Source organism: Leptonychotes weddellii, chromosome 10 (assembly GCF_054177405.1).
Source record: "Leptonychotes weddellii isolate Sample4059 chromosome 10, ASM5417740v2, whole genome shotgun sequence".
In the NCBI taxonomy this organism is placed as follows: domain Eukaryota; kingdom Metazoa; phylum Chordata; class Mammalia; order Carnivora; family Phocidae; genus Leptonychotes; species Leptonychotes weddellii.
Window position 1 is genome coordinate 39,723,587 of NC_138378.1, and position 19,204 is coordinate 39,742,790.

General features: G+C 50.8%; 1 protein-coding gene across 6 annotated transcripts in view; it reads right to left on the bottom strand.

The window, feature by feature from the left end:
* Positions 1-675: 675 nt before the first annotated feature.
* The window catches only part of RALGAPA2 (Ral GTPase activating protein catalytic subunit alpha 2), a 308,387-nt gene continuing 289,858 nt past the window's right edge, over positions 676-19,204 (bottom strand). For 3 of the 6 annotated variants that reach the window (XM_081831950.1, XM_081831946.1, XM_081831942.1), the window contains 2 exons: positions 7,100-7,139; positions 676-3,963 (listed from right to left, as the gene is read on the bottom strand). In XM_081831950.1, coding sequence (XP_081688076.1) covers positions 7,135-7,139 — 5 coding nt within the window. In that variant the 3' untranslated portion in view covers positions 676-3,963; positions 7,100-7,134. The other 3 variants (XM_081831943.1, XM_081831944.1, XM_081831945.1) reach the window with 3 other exon arrangements.

A 19,204-nucleotide genomic window follows, 5' to 3' on the forward strand; every position in this document is an offset into this window, starting at 1 on the left:
ATGATTCTGATGTCCAACAAGGCTGGGAACCACCACTTCTAGGAAACAAAGCTCTAAAACTGCATCAAGCTATGTTCTATGAGGAACCAAGTGGTAAAAGCACTTGCTACCAGTCCAAAGCTTTAAAAAGCCACATCGGTTCAGGTTCTTCCTGGCTCCCGGGAAGGCACCTGGATCCTTTGTGAGGTCACTGAAATGTCTTGTAAGTAATAGGGACTCAACAGCTATTTGTGAAATGGACCAATGGATGATTTTTAGACAGCTCGACTGTCCAACATGTTGAAAGTTCCCCGGCGTCCAGAGCGTGGGACTAGCCCAGGACGCTGGTGGAGAACACCTGGCCAGGCCTTCGGAATACGATGGTGGGAGCCCTGAGGCAGGGCCATCAACGGGGCCTCGACCACACCAGCAGGAGACTGGTATTACATTTTATCTACCACTTACTCACAAAGACAAACCCTCAAAGTCAGCCTCTTGACCATCAGGGCCAGGGACTCCTGACTGACTTTACATAAACACATTTGTAAACTTCCCTGGACTGGTACTGGCTACCATTTTGGGATACATAATTAGGCTTTGGTTAAAAAAAAAAAAGAGGCTTTTGAGCAACTCTGATAAAAAAAGCAAGCCATCTTTTGTGAGATGCCAGGATAAACTTTATTTTCCTAGAAACTATAAAGAAAACAAAAGAAACATACGGCACTGAAGTGCTGTGTTTCTACCTTATTAAATTCATCACAGCAAATCAGAATTAAAGAGAAAAAGAGGGTAAACTGGAGAGTTGAGCGGCGCTCATCAGCGGAGCCGTGTGCTTTCCCAGGTGTGGCATGCACGTGTCTGCACAGGTGGATTCTACCCCGCGTAGGCATAAACCCAGATGTGGGGCGTTAGACAAATTAAATAAGAGAGCAAAACAAAAGTCAAATGACATCCTATAACTTAATTTCCCATATTTATCAGTTTCTTTTTCTTATTTACATGAACTAAATGTTGTCGACCTGAAACCATAAGAAAACATTCACTTCGTGTGTGTATCATACACAGGTACTGAGTGTAGCTAAAACAGTGGTTGTTTCATGTTGAATTTCTTTCCAGTAGATACAGACACGACGCACAGTTACATGTGACGTCACAGTACGTTGTAAAGGATCCCTCAAGCCTCCAGATGATACAGATGTACCAGGAAGTGAAGCGCAGGCGGCCACACCGGGAGGAAGGTCAGGAAGACGTGATTTGCATGGTCTGCAGATCCGCATGATCTTGTCTGTAAGGCTGAGGGTCCCGTCGTCGGTCAGCCCCTTTTGTGAAGGCCAGGCTTGACTCCCCTTCCTCCCTGTGGCTCTTAGCAAACTGCAGCCTTCAGGGCATGAAGACACTGTGACAGTCACTTACCCAAGCGAAATTTCCTCACTGCTGTCTACTTCAGATTTTACCATTTTTAAGAAGTCATCATTTTTTTTTTTTTTTAAAGATTTTATTTATTTATTTGAGAGAGAGAATGAGAGAGAGCACATGAGAGGGGGGAGGGTCAGAGGGAGAAGCAGACTCCCTGCCGAGCAGGGAGCCTGATGCGGGACTCGATCCCGGGACTCCAGGATCATGACCTGAGCCGAAGGCAGTCGCTTAACCAACTGAGCCACCCAGGCACCCCTTTGGGTTTTTTTAAAGTACAAAAAACACCTTCTCAGTGAGACTATGGAACATCAGCTTTGCTTTGGACGGAAATCAGTGTGCAGAGATCAGCGTGCAGAGAAGTGGGGGGATGGGCCTGGCCCTGCCCGGAAGCCGGCGAGTCTTACCCATTTTGGGCCGATTAGGGCCACTTTCGAGTACAGATGGCTGACCTACTAATGCGACGAGTCAGCACTGTGACTCAGGTGGGTCCCCGCCGGATGAGTGAACCTCCATAATTTTGCTGGAAAGGCATTTATTGCAAAAAGCACAATATTTGCTTTTCTAAGTGAAAAAAAAAAAAAAAAAAGAGCTTGATCATTTCAATTTTCCACCCCAAATAACAAAAGTGATTCAGGTCCATGTGATCGTAAGCAAACCTGGTTGCTAGATTCCCTGCTCCCTATTCCACCCCAATGCTGCCGCTGACAACAGTGGGCTCAGAGGCAGCTCCAGTCCCCAAACCGCTGGCTGGAGTCTGGGGTCACAGGGAAGTTAAAATCAGGAGGGATGACAGGAAAGGTCTAGGTATATGCTGCCTACAACCGAGTTTCCCACTTGCCAGTTAGGAGGACTGGTTCACAGAGCACAAGTCCAGGGGAGTCCAATGCGACTTCCAAGTCCTGACACTTCAGCTCAATCCAAGAATTATGCCACAGGGGTTTTCTAGAGCCAGGAAATAAAATGTCCTCCCAGAAGCTACTGGCTGTCAGAGTCTGCCTGGGACTCTGGAGCCCAGGGACAGGTGATGCTCTCCCCTGCAGGAACGAGGTCTGGGCACTTCGTAAATATCCAGTGGAGCTGCTCAACACAAGTCTGCTGTCTGAGCGATAGTGGACAAACCGTGCCTACCAGAAAGTCCAAATTATTTAAAAGGCGAGGGTGGGCGCCTGGAGCAGGGGTGGGGAACAAGGGTCAGGTACTGGCCAAACCAACGCAACAGCGCATGGAAAGAACGGATTGGTCAGTGAAAACGGCCACCCTGATGGACTGAGGGGGCTCAGGAGACTTGCCAGGAAGGGGACCAAAGCCGCCGCCGGGGTGGGGGTGGGGAACACCCAAGTGGGCACAGAGCACAGAGGCAGAGAGTCACGGGAGGCGGGGAAGCACCCTTGCAGGGACCGATCTGTCTCGGGTCCTTAGCGGCTGTGTTCTATGTGCTGCCCACCCCACCCCTTCTGAGCCACGGGCTTACTCTGGAGACAGGCTGTAGGCCTAGGTGAGAGGCAGAGGGCCAGACAGGTCTTCCTAACTGATTTTTCTGTCGCTGACACCCTCAGACCCCCAGCAAGGATGCTGGCCAAGCACAGACAGAAGGTAGGGATTTTCATTTCTTCTTCTTCTTCTATTTTTTTTTTTTTTTTAAACAGGCTCAACATGCCTTCCTTGGAGCCAAATGGGTAGAAAGCCCCCATTTGTGCCGGGGCCCTCCCCCAGCAGTGGGCAGGAGAGCACAACTGCAGGGCGAACCTTCTGGAGGCAGATGGACATCAAGGGGGGCCTATCTCAGTCTAGTGCCTGCGCTGGTGTGCGCCTTGCGTGTTGACGTGGCGCTGTGCTGAGCTGGGCCCTGAAAGCCTCCTGACCCACAGGAGCTTTCACAGGGACAGGACCCGGTTTCTAGAGTCATCTGAGGGCCTCCAGGATGGTCAGGAAAACCTCTCCCCCGTTAGTGGGCATCAGGCACCAGGTGGAAAACACTCAGCAACCCAGATAAAACTTCTCCTGGGCAAAAGACCCTAGGGAAAGCCAATTTCCATGATGATGAAATTTTGGAGTAAACCATAAAATCTAACATAAGAACTAGTGAAATCAATGCAGAGAAAATTCCTCAGTTTAGCAGCTGTTTTGCCAGCCCTTCTGTGAATCTTGCTTGGGTTTATAAACAACTCGGGGTACAGAAACCAGTTGCACTCCACCCCTTCCCGAAAGCCCAGAATCTTCTCCTGCCATCCCTGCGGAGAGCAGCCCCGTCAAGGCCCATGAGAGCGCATCTGTCTCTGGGTGGTGGTGACCCTCCCCTCTTCTTCTTTGGAAGCTCAAGTTTCGTGAGGTTCTAGGGCAAGATAACACGGCCCAGTGAGAAAGTCCAACCGGCGACGTTTCGGTGGGGTTCACCTTGAACTTTGGAAGTCCGTTAATGGGAAGATGTGCCGAGGGCCAGCAGAGCAGTGATGTTTCCTGGAGTCTCTGTGTTTGGGGGTTTGGGGTGGGGGAAGGGGGAGTCTCATTCATCTCCTCCTTGTTAAGAGGTGCCGTGAGAGGGAGGCACTCAGGCTGGCGGCCAGGGCCCTGCAAAGGAAGCAGAGAAAGGCCGAGTCAGGGCACCAGGGGAGGCCCTCATGGGCACAGGTCCAAGAAGGACTTGCGGCCCTCAGGAGACTTGGCACCACCACATCCCCAGAAAGGCTTTGACGACCTCCCTTTGTCACCGGGGCAGAGATGTTTGCTGAATGAATCAACACGTGAATGTCTTTCCTCCGGGTCTTTGCTCTGGACTCTCCTGCAGCAGAAACAAGCTATAAATCCTTTTGATATTCAGCTGGCCTCACCGTCCATTCCACAAGTAAAGAATGAAGAGAAAAGGCCTCTGATTGCAGCAAAGGGAAGACAAGCCAGGGAGGGAGCAGCATGGCCCAGAGTCAATGAAGAAGCCAGGAAAACTTGATGGACAGCTTTGGGGATTCCTGTCAGTGTTATTATTTACACGTATTTACATATAATATTTCACCGGATGAGTTACAACTGGATTATTCCCCAAAGGATCCGAGAGAGAGGTCAGGACTAAATTGCTTGCCCGAATGAGTCCAGATGAGCATAGCACCATTCAGCGCTGGAGGGAAAAGGAGTAAAATCAAAGCGTGTGTGTCTGCACCTCTCCCCCTCCCCAGGGCCCTTGCGAGGGTGCTCAGAGGAATCCAGGAATGCCTGCTGCAATACCCAGCCCCTGTTGCTGCTAGAGTCTGGTCTCCCCCGGGGGCCCTGCTGCGAGGGAGAGGCTTGTTTCATCACCCCTCTTCCCCCATAAGCTATTTTTAAGCCGGCTGTGTTATACCCCAAGCTTCCGGGCCAGATCCGATCAAACCTCAGAAGCAGGCTTTCTATCCTCCTCCCAGAATGCTTCACTTAAAGGGGTTTGGCCTTTGAAATTTTTATTATTATTGGCATTTGAAATTAACTTATGTAAGTTGTCTTATTCACCGACAACATCTTTTCTCGTTTTCTGACCTTACCTTATTGTTTCTAGGAGGAGCCTCTGAAATCAATACTCACAAACATGCTTGGACCTGAGGAGACAGCCTTCCCCAGTGCGTTCCCAATTCCAGCACCTTAAGGCACCCACCGCGGGGGCTCTACCGTCTCCTGCCTGCTGGTGCCCGTAGGCCAGGCAGAGAGAGGAAATGTCCTGGGGCTCTCTCCTGCGGTTCTCATCTTTAAAAACAGGCTGCTTTTGACAAAGGCAGCACAGCCATACTGACCTCCCTGACAGAGACGGCATTGACAAAAGGTCTCTCTCTGTCCCCTCGGAGCTGGACATGGGGGTGAATAAACCTGATTCAATCCTTATTAGATAATGTTCCATTTTGAAATACCTTTGCTTCAAACTGTCTGGGATGTCATATTCCTCACTAGGAACCACTCTACCCAGTATTGTAATCAGACTGATTGGGAGAGAGGGAAGGAAAAAAAAAATAAAAAGCACGTGAATGAAAGAGAAAAAATGATGTTCAAAGATATGATATTAAGTGCAAGAGTAATTCTGGATTAGAAGGGAATATTGAATGCCTCCAGCCGGGGAGGGCCAGGAGGGGGAGGAGGGGTGCACGCTGCATTCCAGCAGTGGGGCAGGATGGCAGGCGGACAGACTGACGGCGGGCGGGCAGGTGGTGGACCTTGAGGAGCTGCAGGAAGCTCTGCAGCAAAGCGGCCCCCGTGCATCGAAAGCCGTGGCCCCAACCGCTGGGGGCAAAGGGAAGGCTGCCCTTCCCAAAGCCAGAGCCTGCACGACTGTGCCCCTGCATTCCTCCAGTCCCCCACTTCCCGCTGGCACAGCCCCAGCCTGCGGGGCTCCTGCCATGCCCGCTGCACCCCTTGATTGATGGGGAGGCGGCAGCTGGGGAATGAGCCGGCGGGCCACAAAGGAGAGAAGTCCACTCGCAAGCTGCCGGCAGCCGCTCCACTCGTTCGGCCTTTTCCTCCTGCGGGAAGCCGGGGGTCTGTTCAAAGGGCACTCGAGCCCCCCTTGGCCGCTCCGTAGCGGGAGCGGGAAGGGACGCATGGATACGGGGTCCTGGCCAATGAAGACTTCTGCAGGAGGCCCCCACTCTGGAGAGGACTGTACAGCCCCGCTCCATTCCACCCACCACGAGCACCCGGGCCGGTGGGGCTTATTGCCTCTGGGGGCTCAAGAGAGCCGGCCCGGTGTGGAACAGTTCTGGGACTGGGCCAAAGCCGTGGCCGAGGGGAGAAGAGAGGGCAGCTGGGCTGCAGGGTCAGCTCGCTGTGGCAGTGGCCGCTCGTCTACCCTGCAGGTGGAGGAGGTGACACTGTGGATGAACCCGAAAGCCTAGATGCTAACATTCCACCCTATGCACAGTTCCTGAGACCGTGACGGGCATCTGTACCACGCCTTCCTCTGTGGTGACATGGTTAATAAATGACAGCTCGCTGGTGTCCTCCCGCATTATGACTGTGAACGTCATCACCATCTGGTCTCCCTTCCACCTGTGAGCCCATGAGTCAGTGCCGCCGGGGCCACCCCCAGCCCACACGGCCACAAGGCGGCACGGGGACGGGTCTGGACCCCGGAGCCACGGCAGAAAGGGGAGGCCCACGGAGGTCACACCTGCTGCAGCCAGCCTGCCCTCTGGGTCCTAAACTGCAGCCCATCCCCGGGTTCTTCACCCTCTGTGCTCCCCCAGCTTTTGTCTGCTCTTCCTCCCCCAGCTGTTCCATTCAGCAGCCCCCCAGACAACCTGCTCTCGCTGCAAGGAGGCCTTGGAGCGCCCATTAAGGCGAGCGGTCAAAGGCCGGCCCAGCACGTGCCACATCTTATCGGCCCATCTCAAGATCCTGCTCCTCCTGGCTTGGGCAACAAAAAAGGGGGCGGCCCCGGGTCCACCGGCTCCCCGTGGCCCTGCACACAAAAGGGCGGCGACAAAGACATTTTCCGGGATGGCAGGTGTTGGTGTCGGATTCCGCCCGGAGTGCACGGGCAGAAGAAAGGCGAGGCTGGGTTTCCCCGGGCAGCACAGACATGCAGGGGCAGGAGGGTGGGCAGGGCCCCTCGGGAGGGAAGGTGGGAGGCAGCAGGCACTCGAGGGGACATTTCAGCACGGTGTTAGCCCTGGTGGAGGGTGGGTTAGTGAATTCACGCACCCCTCCCCAAGAGCAGGGTGGCTGGGCAAACCCCAAGCATCAGTCTTACCTTGCTCAAACATCGCAATGAGACCTTTACATATTTTAATCTGGAAGGAAAAAACATGAAATCAAATGAATACAAGCCCAGCACACCCACAGCCCGACCTGATAATGAACACAGTGCTAATAATACATTTATTCCTACGCTGCCTGAGTGTTGTCACAGCTTTGGAGATCATTACGAACTGAAAATTCACTTAAAATTCTACTTGGCAGGACAGAATTCTAGCTGCCATCACATTTACAAACGTGAAACGAGAGAGACAATAGTGTTCCTAGGATGCGTTGTGTAGAAGCTGCTGGGAGCTCTACAGGCACAGGGCGACACTGACCACCGGACCCTTTTCCTGGTGCCCCGTATTTGCTGACTGATTTGGTCTAAAATACATCAAAGACTAAGAATGTTCAAGATGAGCGTTAGGAATTCAATGGGCGACCTGAAAAAATACTTGCCAGGCTCTAAGTGTGCAAGTTTGCACGCCTCTTCATTTCATTTCACAGGTTTCTGAGGTGTACACGGTGTGTTAATTTAGTACTAGTGTCACCTGTGGTGTGACAGTCCCTGGGGAGGAGGCACACAGCCGGCGGTGTAGAGGGAGGCCGGGAGGGGGACCCTGCAGTGGGAAATCAGGCTGCGAGCTCACCCTCCCTCCCAGAGCAGGAGGATCTCAGCAGACACGCTGACCCTGAGAGGGGACCTGAGTTTTACGGACTTGGTGACAGGTTTTCTTGATTTCCCCCCATCCCTCCCACAGACAGTCTATTTCCTAGGTGGGTTTCCCTTAGCAAGTCCTCAGCCTCATTCTACACCAGGCGTTGTACCTCCTCACCCCAACCCCCACAGCACTCCTGAATTCAGTGTCACTAGACCACCATCAAATCTGGACAAAGGACATTCATCAGTGACACGGACTGTTGTTTGCACGGCCACAGTCGTAAACTTGGGTTGTCTGCTGACCCTGCCTGCCAAGGTTGGCACAGCGAGCAGGGCCAGTTTCTGAGACGGTGGTTCAGAAGGCCGTCAGGAGGACCGCTGACATAGTCTCAAGTGGGGCTCTCCAGGAGAAATGAGCACTTCCATGATCTAGTGAAAATTCATCCCCCCGCAGAATTACTTGGGGTTAGGAATTTCAGGATAAATAACTGATCGTGGATGATCGGTCTTACTTGATTTCCAACCACTGTCACCTGCTCCTTCTCTATACGTGGATAGTGCTCCAGACCACAGGAAGTTCTTGCGACTGTGTTGATTGCTGGTAACAGACTAGAATGTTTTCCGTGGATCTTGGATAATGCGATGATCTAGAGTTCCTGTTTTCTCCCAATGCACTGTGCTGTAGCACTCCATTTCTTCTCATGGAAAATGGCAGACGTACAACATCTCTCCACGGGTCTGTCTTCCTTGAGTTGGGGAGGCCCAGCTTTTCAGGGCACCATGCTACCTACCCTCTCCAGTGTGAGCAAAGGGTCTCTTCATGAAGGGGCTCCTTAGCCTCCCTCCCCTGCAGCCCCTTCAGCGCTGGTTATGCTGGGCGTACCAAGAAAGCAGATGGCGCAGCTAACAATGGAGGACTTGTTTGTAATTGCTGATGAGGACTGGTTTGCTCCTCTCCCCAGTGCATCCCCAGATGCAGCCTGGTGTGGTGTGCTGGACCAAACAGAATGTCTCAGTAACTGCCAGTCCATGGGTGAGTTAAGGAGATGCAAAGACAGAGACAGTTGGGGGCTGCCTTAATTATTCCATGGGGCTCAAATGTCACTTGCCCTTGACACACAGGCAGTGCTTACCCAAGGGCGGGGGCCCACACTTGGAACAGAGGAGTAGGCTGTCAGCTTCCTGATAACATCCCTGGGGGTGAGCATGAGGTACCAACTAGCCTGGGCAGCTTTGGAAGGCACCAGAAGAGAGCACACGGGGCTTGGAGATGAGGGACGGGAAGAGAACAGGAGGCGCATGATGCTTAGGGGGGTGGGGGAGAGACACAGAGCATAATTATTTCATCTTTTCATCAACTGGGCACCTGAGGTGTGCCAGGTTCTGTTTCAGGCTCTTGGTTACAGCCGTGAACAAAGCAGATGAAGCTCTTGCCTGTGGGCCCTTTGGTGGAGGAGTAGCGGCATGCATTCTAGCAGAGTAATATCACCCCTTGGGGGGCAAAAATATCTTATTTTTTACACGTCGAAAGCCCTGATGTAGGTATGGTAAATAAACAGACACACAGGATTTCTGGAGTGTTTCGGGGGGAGGAGACAAATGAGGAAATTGGTCGGAGGTCTTGGGGACCTCCGTGGTGGGGTGATTGTGAAAAAGAGCTTGAGCCACATTGGGTGGGAAGGTTAATATGTGCATTACATTCAAAGTTGTTCTTACATGTGAGTGGTGCTGGGACTCGGGGATAGGCTCTGCTCGCGTCTAAGAGAAGCAGAGTGGGGCCCCTCTGGAGGGAACCATCCCCATGGCAGGCGACACCAAGGGGCTAAACTGCAGCCACTCAGTGGCTCTGAGTGGAAAATCCAGAAGCCACTCTTAGAGAATGATGTCCTACTTCGTGGGCCTCCTCGTGCAGCTTCTGGGCTTCTCCGGGTATCAACGAGGATTTGCTAAAACACAGGAAACAATAGTCTTGATCCGAGATGTGCTGTGTTCCACACAGCTCTGCCTCATGGAGGCTTTTCAAGAACCGGTTGGTCTTTTTGTGGCATGTGTTCTCTGGCAGGCCTCACTGGGGGAGCGGAAGACCAAGGATTTGAACTGAGCTTCCTATCTCCGAAGAAAGGCTGCCATCTGGGACGTCACTGGGGATGACACTGGGCAGGGTCAGACAGGAAAAGTGGTTGCTTCTCCCTGGGTCCCTGTTACTTAACAGTCAGTGTGGAAAATGATTAACTGGTCCAAGATAATTAGGGAAGGGAATGATTTTGCGAGCTGGCATGGCTGAGGGAGAGAAACAGTGGACGGCGGTTCCAGCTTTAGGCGCACGCTAAGTATCCTCCCAGCAGGAAGGCGGACAGAGCGGGAGATCAGAGAGCTGTCTGGGCTATTCAGACCCCTTGGAATGGCTCTGAGGAAGGGAACAGGTGCAGCCGTGGATGGGGTAAGCCTACATGCTCAACTCAACACTGGCAACTCAAGACCAGTGGGAATTAGCCAGCTTAATTAACATTTCCAAATGGCCCAAGGATGGCTTCCAGGTATTTCCAACCCAGCAGCAGTGGCTGTGTCCTGGCCCTGGCCCTGGCTCTGGGCTTCCTCTTCTTGGTCGTTGGTCTTGCCCATCAACTTTGGTTCTGAATCAGATAGCTGGGACAGCTGGACCAACAGGCGGGCAGGCAGGCAGAGAGTGCTAGGTCTTGTGCGCCTGGACGTGCATACACACCGGAACGGGGGCTAAGCAAGCAGGTGGAATGCTCATGAAGTCTTCTGGCATTCTTCTCTATCCCTTCTACAACTATAATGTACTTGTATGGCTCTATGGCGAAACTGAAGTAAATTATACCTTTAAGAGTAATATCTTGGTTTCAACTTTTCTCGTCAGGCCCTCGTGGGGACAGGTTTCTAGATCGTCTCGCTATCTCACAGAGCATGAATACAAAGATCTCAGTTACATCTTAGCCGTGACAGGGCTGTTCGCTGTACCAGACTGAATTCACAGCTCAAAAAATGGCAAAACAGTACAGATATGTTTATAGCAGCAATATTCCTAATAGCCAAAAAGTAGGAATACTCTAAATGTCCATCAACTGATGAAGGGACAACCGGAATGTGGCCTACCCTTACACTGGAATATTTATTTGGCAATATAAGCTACCACACGGATGAGCCCGAGGACATGCTGAGTGAAAGAAGCCAGTCACCAGAGACCACATACTGTGTGGTGCCATTTATACAAAATGTCCAGAATAGGCAGATCCGGAGAGACGGGAAGTAGACTAGTGGTTGCCCAGGCTGGGGTGGAGGGCAGTTCGGGGGGAGTGGGGATTGACTGCTAGCAGGTTTATATTTTTTGTTTGTTTTAGGATGAATTAAAAAGTTCTAAAATTAGACTGTGATGATGGTTGCACCGTTTATACTTTAAACGGATGAACTACATGGTAGGTGAATTATATCTCAATAATGCAGTTTGGAGAAAGTGGCAAAAAAGAACAGAAGGTGATCTGGGCAGCACCACTGTTACTTCGATTCCAAAAGGGACACAACAGAAGTGGCTACAAGTTTTGGAAAAATCAGATGCCCCCGTGGGTGCCCAGGGAGACAGGGGGACAGGGGCTCCTAGCGGAGGCCAGCAGCAGCTCTCCTTCTGTGTCACCCCACACACTCTCAACCGTCCTCAGAGCAAAGAAAATGTGGCTGCCCCTCGGACCACACACTACTCTTCCCTTCAAGGTTCTCTCGGGTTTATCCTAACTTGAGTTCATCCGTGCTATAAACACCCAGGAGTGGCCTGGGGTGGCGAGGTGGGATTACAGTGTAATTCTCCGCAGGACACACTAGGATTCTGTGCGCCACTCGGGATGACTTTTTATGTTCTCTAATAATCAGCTGCTCAGGAAAACGTAGCAGTGACGTCTGTGGTGACTTGAGGGAAGACAACGAGTTCCAGGTATCTGTCTGAGGTGTCTGCGGAAACATCAGAGAAGCAATGGGACTGTCTGGTTGTTTCACTGATGAAAGCTGCCCTGTTGTCTTCAGACACGAAGGAAGCAGTTTCCTTCCACAGTTAAGATGTTTTCTATATGTGAATTCTTTCTGTGGTGCTTCATTTGCCTTCTAAGGTAGACAAGACTTTGGTTAACTTTCAGTTACATTTCTCAGTTACCTGTGCCAAAGTGGGTGTGCATTTGCCACTGGACACACTGTAGAGGTCAGAAGTCCTATAAAATAGACCTTTCTGCCTTTGGGGAGGAGCACTTTGCCTTTGCCTCAAAAGAAGGGCTCCCCCCACCACAAGCAGGTACCAAGAAGCAGGGGGTCTCTCTGGGTGGGCGACAAGTCTCATCTGGCTAAGCACCTGAGCCCTGGTCTCAACATGACCAGCCGCCTGATAATGAAAAAACCAACCCTCCTCAGTTCCCAAACTGCCAAAGAGATGAATCTTGCTCTGTGGAGGGCAGACTGTGGGGAAAGTGTGCAGTAATGTGATTTCTACACATACGTAAAGAGCCTTTACTACTCATCGATTATTCTAGAGACTATTTTTCTCAGAGCAAAACAATGCCAAGGAACCTTAATTCTCGTATCCTAGCTCTTGTGGATCATCGTGAGTCCTTTTATGTGTCTTCAAACAATGTTCTGTGTACCCGGGATGGTGATCAACCATGATTCTTCTTGTTAGCCCATGGGTTCCTGACCACTAGATTCTGGTGTGAGTCCGGGGGTTGGCGGTGGGAGTCTTAAGCAGGTGGGGGACGTGCGACTGCAGGTCAAAGTTCTGCCCCATCTCTTTTTCACCTTCTTCCTCTGACCACACAAACCTTCCCCCACAAGAGGTAGGTGTCACCATGCTCCCCTAACCTGTACAGTCCCAGTTAGGGGCTGCATTCTGTGGCACTGGGGGTAGGGGTTGTCACTGGGGGCCCTCTAGCAGCCCCATGGAGAATGTTCAGGGGGAACATCTCTTGGACCACAGCATGCATTCATTAGTCAACATGTATTCTGTGCCTGCTTTGTAGTAGGGGATGGGAATACATGGGGAACAAAATCTTATCTAACTAGTCTCCCTCCTGTCCCTCCCCTGGAATATCCTCCCCACAGGAGTCAGAGTGATCTTTTTAATCAAGAATCATATCATGTGACCCCACTGCTTAACACCCTCCAGGAGCTGCCCAGCTCCTGGTCTTTCCCTAGGCCTGGGGGGCTGTTCTGACCTTCCTCCTCCTCCTTGCCCCCTTGCTTGCTCTACCCTAATCACGCTGGGCACCTCACTATTCCTCAAATGTGTCAGAAAAGCACCAGCCTCAGGGCCTTTGCATTTGCTCTTCCCTCTGCATGGAGTGCTTTCCCCCAAGATTTAAATGGCTCACTCCCTCACTTCCTTCAAGCCTCTCTTCAAATTTCACCTTCTCAGTGAGGCCTTCCCTAACCCCCATTTTATTTACTTTTTTTCCAAAGATTTTATTAGAGAGAGAGAGTGTGAGTGCACGAGTGGGGGTAGGGGCAGAGGGAGAGGAGAAGCAGACTCCTCACTTAGCAGGGAGCCCGATGCAGGGCTAGGTCCCAGGACCCTGAGATCATGACCTGAGCTGAAGGCAGACGCTTAACCCACTGAGCCACCCAGGCGCTCTCCAGGCGCTCTCCCGTCCCCCATTTTAAAGGGCACCCCAGAGTTCCTGACAGGAGACCAGCGTCTTTCTCACCCATCTGAAAGATAAGCCTCAGGGAGGGTAGGACTGCTGTTTTTCCCATTTCTATACCTTCCCTATTAGTGCACAGTAAATATTTATGGAATGAATGCCTGAAGGCCCCAGCCTTTGTGGGGCTATGTGATGATGTTCCGACGAGTGAAGCCACAGTTCCCATCTACTTAGGCTGTACCAAAGGTACGTGTGTGTCCCCAGGACTTGAGTTGGACTGAGTTTTAATATCTAAATATGGCCTCTGGCAAGTCACCAGCTTTGGATAATTGGAATAAAGAGCAGAGTCAGCCTAGTGGCCCGAGGAGTCCCAGTTCTGGCTTCTTCCTTTCTTCTCTGTGGTCTCCCTTCTCTCTGGGACTGTCGCCCTGACTGTTGCCCTGATGTCGCCAACATCCGCTGGTCAGGAGAGCCTGGACTCAGAACGCTGCATGCCCAGATGTTACAGAGGGCTCTGCCGTTAACCAGAGTCGGGCTGTTTCTCTAGCTGCTTCTCCGAGCCCTGGGGACAGAGCTAGGGAGCAGGGTTTCCCTAACTACCGCGAACGGGCTCTGGGACGCAAACCAGCTGTAGGGTCTGTCCGGACGTATCTCAGCAGCCGCGGCAGGAGAACCTGCCCTCGTTGGTTTTGCCTGAGATCAGGGCAGGGGGAACAGGACCCTGCAATGCAAGTCCTGGACGACCTGTAGCAGCTTCCTCACCCTCAGGCAGTCTCAAGGTCAGACGACCTTGCTGGAGAGAAGAGACAGGCTGGGTGACCGTGTAGGCCGAGGACGCTGCCACAGGTAACGGCTGAGCACTGGGGGGTAGTGGGTAGGGGGTAGGGGGAGGAACGCCAGAGGGGCCTGGTGTGGGGACACAGGCAGGGGGATGTGTCCTCTATGCATCTGGGATTTTATTGTCTCATATTCCTGAAGTGGCCAAAAAATAGGGTTTTGCCTTTTCTTTTTTTTTTTTTTAAGATTTTATTTATTTATTTGAGAGAGAGACTGAGATAGAGAGAGCATGAGAGGGGGGAGGGTCAGAGGGAGAAGCAGACTCCCCGCCGAGCAGGGAGCCCGATGCGGGACTCGATCCCGGGACTCCAGGATCATGACCTGAGCCGAAGGCAGTCGCTTAACCAACTGAGCCACCCAGGCGCCCGCCTTTTCTTTCTTTCTTTACACTCTTTACAGAGATGCTGTGAGGTTTCTTCTGTGCTGAGAAATGAATTTTGGCCATGTCAATGCTATAAATCTGTTATTTTATTTTTAAACAAAGTTGACTGGCATGTTTCCCATTTTTTAGGGATTTTTTTTCTCCCTGGCCTTTTGAGGGCCTTTGAAGCTTAATTGGAGAAAAGTAACCAGCTTTTCTCTTTATTATTCTATGCAGAGGTTTACTTCCTGGTCATCATCATATAGCCTTCTGGAAAAGGGTAGTATAAAATATTCTTTCTTTTTCCATCAGCAGACTTAAATGCTAGTAAGAGAGCTTCCATTTGGCCTCTGTTTTGGTTTAGTTGTTGCTAAACAGAAATTCAAGCAAAACCATGGAGTTTTCCAGGAGCCCACCCTACCGGCTTGTGTTTGCACCTGTTCCACCTGTTAGAACCAGGAGAACACGAGGGCCACAGCCGCGGTTCACAAGGAATGTGAACATGGGGTGTCAGAAAGCTCCAGGTTCTTCTGAATCAAATCCTCAAGGTTATTTGAAATAAGCTTTAATTAAGAGTCATTTCCAAAAATTGTCTCTGAGAAAAATTCTCGGTATCTGCCGGCCATCTCTTGGCAACTGCGAAAGTGTCACGGGAACCGTAATTAGCAGTTAGGCAGGGAGGAAGATGCCACTTGCATTTAAAACCTTGTAAGGACTGAGAAATCAGAACTAAACTGAAGATGGCATTTCACAGAAAAAGCAGCATCTTCAAGTTCTTCCAAAGGAACAATTTAAATGTGATGTCAATACTTTAGAATGAATAATCTTGGGTCCCTTCCTTTTCTGGGCATCTGTGAACACCCCCAACCTCTGTACCAGCCCCAGGGACAGGAGGGTCCCCACATGGCCTCCGAAAGGAGTTATTTCTTCCTCTGTGCTCTTCCCACGTTGACTGTCCCTCATATTATTCTTCTTGTCCATGGCCTCCCAGTTCTCAGACATCTCAATTCTTAGCCAATGTGGGAAAGTTGGAAATTGACTGGCGGGAGACTTAGCAGTGTATCTAATACATATTAGGTAAGTTTCCCGTCTCTTCCAGGCTCACAAGGCAGATGGCACAGCTCGTATCAGGGAAATCTCAACCCAACTGACCCAAACCATTGGCTCACTGTATCTTTCTTTCTTTCTTTGAACTGTATCTTTTAAATATGTGGTGACGGTTTGGAGGTAACTCATCTGGGCTTACTCATAAGTAGCCATGTTTTAGTGGTTCATGAATATCTGCTTTTCCCTAACAAGATTGCAAGCTCCAAAAGGGTAGGGGAGACATTGAAAGTGAAGCTTTCGGAGCCTTTGTGTTCCCTTAAGGTGCCCAGCACAATGCCGAGGGCAGGGGAGGGCAGGGCCAACTCAGAGATGGGACAGGGAGTACCATCATTTCCTATCTGTCCCCTCTCTTTCTTCCCTCTCCCTGAGCGGACACTGAGGGGAATAAAAGCATTTTAAGAGGAAAAGAGGGATGAATAAGCATGAAGCAAAATCTGGTGCTAAACAGGGCAATGAAGAATTCTCTTTAAAACCCACAATACTGTTTGTGGAAGTATCCCGCATGACATTTCAGTTATTCGAACTGCATTATGCGGTCTGTGGAGTACCCAGGCCCTGGCTTCCCCTGCCTTTCTCACACCAGGCTTTGGTCATATTCCTTATCACCGGTCCACTTTCACTAGGAAACTGGGAAGGGGGGGGGTGCTCTGAACACAATCACAGGAGTTCGTGCTGCCTCTGCCTCAGGCCCAACACACATCTGTGGCCTGGGGACAAGCAACAGGCTGGATCTTTCTATCCACATTTCTATTGTATTCCTATTGCATATGTTTTAAGAAAGAAGTTACACGTGTTATTCTCTAAGGAATTTACTGCCCATTATAGACAGAACACACACGTGTGTGCACGCGTACACACACACACACACGATTTACATAGGCTAAGAAAAACCAAGATAGAAGTAATGACAAGTTAAATGGCACTAAAATGAGGACCTGAGCATTACAGAGATGCCTTGACAGTGGTTCTCAGTCCCGCCTGCATAGGAGAATGCTCTCAGGAGTTTTTAAAAGAAAGTCCTCATGCCCAGGTCGCACCCCAGACCAATACATGCACCTCCCTGGTGGAGGGTCATGCAGGGATTTGCAGGTGGTCCAGTGCGCTGCTGGACCCAGCACCACTGGGCTTGGGCGATGGGATTATGGGTGGTTTAAAGAAATCCTATGGATGCCTTATCCCCTTTTCAAGAAGAATACATTTTTAGTTTTAAAAAATATGTCATAGGGGGGCCCTGGGTGGCTCAGTCAGTTGATCGTCCAACTCAGTCAGTTAAGCATCCAACTCTTGATTTTGGCTCAGGTCATGATCTCAGGGTTGTGAGACCGAGCCCCGTGTTGGGCTCCACACCCAGCAGGGAGTCTGCTTGAGATTCTCTTTCCCTCTCCCTCTGCCCCTTCCTCTAAAATAAATAGTTAAATCTTAAAAAAATATGTCATATGCAAAGGGGGTCAGAATTGAGCTGGTTATGTGGATAGGAAGATCTGGATTGGCTCTTCAAGGGACTACTAGGATGGAAGAACTGAGTGGGGTGGTTAGCTGTTTGCAGGCCACGTGGCAACACTCATTTAGCTACAGCCAAGTGTTCTGAGGGTGTCGAGTGGAGGTGGCCCTGAGTTCTTGAATAGACAGTGAAATAAGAGAATGTGTATTTAAGGGAAACTTCTGGATGATCTAAATGGAGTTCTGAGCTTTCATCCAGGTCTTTAACTAACATCAATAAAAAGTCAGCAGCCACGGCTCTGATGAATGGGGTTGTCCCCACAGGGTGAGCACTGGAATGGTATTTCCATAGTAGGGGTCCCTGGCCTGCTCTCCCCTTCTAGGAGACAGGCCAATGGGCAGACAGCGGTGTATTCCAGGATGAGAAAGGAAGAATCGGGAGGCACATGTTCTAAGAGGAAGGTAGAAGGAAGACAGGCTGGAAGAGGTAGAGGGTTGCATGGGATGGAGTGAGGAAAAACGTGGGCATGACAGCCCAGCAAACACCAGCTGAGGGGCCCCTATGTGCCAGGCACTGTGCTCATCTCTTTACACATATTAACTTGCTGAATCTTTATGAACACCCTTTAAGGAAGGTTCTTATTAGACCCATTTTACAGAATCAGACTGAGCCACAGAGTGACAGGTAACTTGGCTGAGGCCACATGCTGGAGCACAGAAGACTCTAGCTAACTGGCTGCAGAACCCAGCCTTCTCAGGGGAATCCCACCTCCCTGCATGGAGCCGCCAAGGCAGCTGGGGAGGCTGATGCCAGGTAGAAGGTTCCGGCCGGCGTTGAGCAAGGAGGACAGGAAGACAGTAGAATCTGAGAGACTGAGGTGGCTGTATGTGAGGACGAAAAGCAAAAGAAGGCAAGCCTGGGCTGCATTAAATACTGAGGAAGGAAAATTTGCAAACCCTGGCAATGGCGTATAAAGGATTAAAGGTTTGCTGATGGCCACTGGCATCTGTCTTTATTCCAGGTTTCGGCAGCAGTGTGTGGGTGCATGGGCTCTGGGCCCAGGTCCTGGCTGTGTTCCTAGCACCCCCAGAATATCAGAAGCCCTTCTAGGTCTTGGGATGGTCTGCCTGAACCCTTGGGGCCTGACGTAGCCAGGGCATGTGGAAGCCTCTGAGGCATGTGTTCATTACATGAAGTCAGAGTATATTCTGGGCTTCCCTTCCCTCATCCGCTCCATGTGGTTGGTTAGAAATGGGAATGAGAGGACTTCTGGAAGGGTTTTGCGGCCACAACTACGAGGCCGCCCCACAGACTGGCACAATGACACGCGTGTGCTGGCCAGTGCAGTTATAAACGGTCACCCGAGTAACCAATAACCACAGCATCATCTACCAAGAGCTGCGGTAATCTGAGTTTCTGCTGCTTACGTTTCCAGCACTATCACTTTCCCAGACTTCATTCTTATCTTATGAAGACTTTTTGAAGAACAATGAGGAAGGCACAGCTTTCCTGAACAGGCTATGTAGGAAAAACACTGATATAGTACCGCTTCTCTCCTCTCAGAGAGGTGACATGGGTGTTGGACATTGAAAAACTCTTATAAGTGGCTGGCTAGGAACTCTGTGACCAATGTAACTGACAGCCAATGTCTGGTGACAGCTTACCAAGGAGGGGATGGTGGTAACCATCTGAGTCTTGGATGACGTCACTCACAACTGACTCCACTTTGGGAAGAAAAGAGAGCGTAGCACAAGGGGTGAGGGCCCCACTGCCAACTTGCCCATGGCCTTCAGTTGTCCCTTCATGGCCTGGTCTTCAGCCTACTCAAAATCCATGTCAAGGGGTGAGGCTTGATATCTCCGGAAGCTTCCTCGAACATTCTACGATGTTCTTTGTTGGTTTCAGCAAATTTATGAGGAGGGTGAATATATAAGTGCTACCGATCAAAACCTTATGAAGAACACTTTAACATGGAGGGAGGAACGGAGGAAGGAGGGCAGAGAGAGATGGAATGAATCTGTAACATGACCACCCTCAATGAATGGGGAAAATCTGTCATCTTTGGGGGGTTATAG